This window comes from Oratosquilla oratoria, chromosome 12, assembly GCF_046742065.1.
Source record: "Oratosquilla oratoria isolate Oo_2021 chromosome 12, ASM4674206v1, whole genome shotgun sequence".
Classification (NCBI taxonomy): Eukaryota; Metazoa; Arthropoda; class Malacostraca; order Stomatopoda; family Squillidae; genus Oratosquilla; species Oratosquilla oratoria.
In genome coordinates, this window is record NC_134788.1 from 23,488,128 (window position 1) to 23,491,319 (window position 3,192).

The following is a 3,192-nucleotide window of genomic DNA, read 5'->3' on the forward strand; positions in this document are numbered from 1 at the left end:
ACACACACACACACACACACATATATATATATATATATATATATATATATATATATATGTATGTGTGTGTGTGTGTATATATAAAGAGAAGTATTAAATGGTGTTCCGTATGATGTTTCCCCATCCAGTGGCTAGCTGAAAAACTACTAACGATGCCATTTGTTCTTGGTAGAAGTGGAGGTCATCGGCTGTGGCAATAGTTGCCCCTTCTTATAATAAACATCTGAAAGAACAATCTTCCGTACATAGCAGGTCATCCAACACCTTACAATCATAACAGTCTAACTGACAGTGACTGGACTACACAGACAAATATGGCGTCTCGATCCTATGCACGCAGTTTCGTTCGGTAGTATATCTTTTAACAATTTTCATTTTATATCCACCAAGAAAACGTACTTCTCTAGAATTGCACACCTACGCAATATAGTATTAAAATTTAGTTATTAATTTTGTAAATCATAATGCATCAATATAAGTTTTCTTGACGGAAATAAATAAATAGAAAAAATTGCTAACAGGATACTACCGAACGAAGCTGCATGCATAGGATCGAGACACCATGTTGTCTGTCCAGTAGTGCTGGGCAAATACCGCTAATCTCATTACCAGAATTACCGGTAAACAACAATGCCGTTACCGGAATTACCGGTATATTACCGGTAAAAGACTCGTGAGGTAGTAGTCGCCTTTATGACTTAAATCTTTAAACAAATTTCATCCTAATTTGGTGTGTAGTCACAACCCCATTGCATATTCTGTATATTGAAATAATGTAAAAATTTCGATAGCCAGTTCTATTTTGTTTACGATATTGTGTTTATGGAGATATCTGGCAACTCTTCCCACCAATCGGAAGCAAGCTATGATTCTAAACAGTAAACACATGATATTGAATTTTATTTATATCAGTGCGTTATCAAAGTTAGAGGCAGAAGCACGCGCCTAACCACAGTATCCAGCCTCCCAGTTTAAATGTCTCTCCTGAAAAATCAATGTTTTTGTCATTTAATAAGCTATATCTCTGGTTCTATTCTACATATTATTTTGATTGTTATGTCATTGTAAAAGGAAAAAGTCATACTTTAATTGGTGCTACTATGATATGCTATCTACCGCGCAAGTGAGTGAATGGAGGGTGTCTGAGGGTGAGTGTGGTGTATAAACTTTTGTCCGCCTCTGTCTGAATGCATGGGTTCATGTTTGGAGGGTGCATGTGGGAGTGGGAGTTTTGTTAATACACACACACACATACACATATAATGAGCTTTGACTAATTTGTAATAAATGTTTTCTTAAAAACTAACCTAAACTGACTAATTTGTAATAGATGTTTTCCTAAAACTTTTTTTTTAATGCTCCCTTGTTTCAATACTTATTTCATACAAATTAGCCCAGCACGTGATCCAAAGACCAAGGTGAATACTCAAGGATATATTAGATTTCATTGTCAGCATGTTTTTTATTTATTTCCTCAATTATCTTTTCATACAAATTAGTTCATATTATTTAGAAACAGAAGCATATTGGCATTTTCATCACTTAAGCATATATATATATATATATATATATATATATATATATATATATATATATATATATATACATATATAAATATATATATATATATGTATATATATATATATATATATATATATGTGTGTGTGTGTGTGTGTGTGTGTGTGTGTGTGTAAGAGGAGTAGAGGGAAACACACAAGTAGAACAGGAGTTTATTCCTTGACTAGTTTCGCACAGTGATGCTTCTTCAGAAAGAATGGTTTGCATTACAGAATAACTGATATTAAATACAAAAAATATTAGGAGAAAGAGGGTATAAGGGAAGGTCACTTCCTATTCATGGTGGCACGAAATCGTGCGGGTTGAAGGAAACAGACGCACACTTGAAGCACATTTCAATTAGTTTTATATAGTCTCTCTTATTAATAGGAAGGTCGTCCGCGTTGATGTGTGTCAAGACTTTCTTGATAGCAGAGATGGCATTTTGTATTAAGACATTAGTAAATAAACTTTGAACATCATAACTTACCAGTACTTTGTCTTTGAAATCTATTTCCTTTAATCTATTTAATAAGTCGGACGAGTTCTTAAGGTGTGCCTCACTGATTTTACCAAGTGATGAAGATAGTGGTTTAGCAAGATGTTTAGCTAACCTATGGGGCGCGCTGCCAATACCGGAGGTAATGGGTCTGAGGGGAATCTCAGGCTTGTGTGTCTTAGGGAGACCTCTCATGGTTGGTATTCTTGGATTTTCCTCAAGAAGGTGTAATAGGCGTTTTCCTTTCTCTGTTCTTCTGAGTAATTTCCTTGCTTCCTTGTTGAATATATTGGCCTCATCCTTAGCTTGTTGTTCAGTTTGTGGTCTGTAGGTGTTTGTGTCCGAGAGAAGGGCTTCCATTTTCCTGATGTATTCAGTCTTGTCCATGATAACGATACCACCACCTTTATCTGCTTTAGTGACAACAATATCCTGGTTATTGCGTAGTTCTTCAAGTGCCACTTGGAATCTTCTTGGGATAGTAGGAGGGTTAGATTTGGAGGCTAAGGTGCAGCAAAAAAGGACTCCTTGTTTGAAACCGATATCTATGTCATCTTCCTTCCAGTTATAGTTCTTCATAATGTAGTCGGAAAGTTTCTTGGTGTTTCTTGGTGCACCTTAGCCTCCAAATCTAACCCTCCTACTATCCCAAGAAGATTCCAAGATTCCTATTAATAAGAGAGACTATATAAAACTAATTGAAATGTGCTTCAAGTGTGCGTCTGTTTCCTTCAACGGGAATACGTTTTACCAACACGAAGGTTTGCCTATGGGATCCCCTCTAAGTGCAGTAGCCGCATGCCTCTTTATGGAGACACTTGAACAAGAAGAATATATTAAGATAATCCCGAATAACAGCAAATGGTACAGGTACGTAGATGACTGTCTTCTCGTTCTCCCCAAAGACACCAACATTGATGACATCCTCTCACAACTCAACCAAGTCCATCCTAGGATTCAACTAACAGTAGTACACGAGGTTAATGGGTCCCTGCCGTTCCTAGATACAGTTATCATTAGAGAAAATAGCACTGTCAAATTCAAAGTGTATAGGAAACCCACCCACAAAGATGACTATATTAGTTTTTTTCAGTGCTCACGACCAAAAGACCAAGACCGGCGTAGTCATGGGCTTT

The 3,192-nt window shown here is 36.5% G+C and overlaps 1 protein-coding gene across 1 annotated transcript; it reads right to left on the reverse strand.

Moving 5' to 3' along the window:
- Positions 1-371: 371 nt before the first annotated feature.
- Positions 372-2,635, reverse strand: LOC143030277 (uncharacterized). Its single transcript, XM_076193431.1, has 2 exons — positions 2,172-2,635; positions 372-417 (listed from the first exon to the last, which is right to left on the reverse strand). Exons 1-2 carry the CDS (start codon positions 2,633-2,635, stop codon positions 372-374), a joined length of 510 nt encoding a protein of 169 aa, XP_076049546.1.
- Between the last annotated feature and the right edge of the window lie 557 nt (positions 2,636-3,192).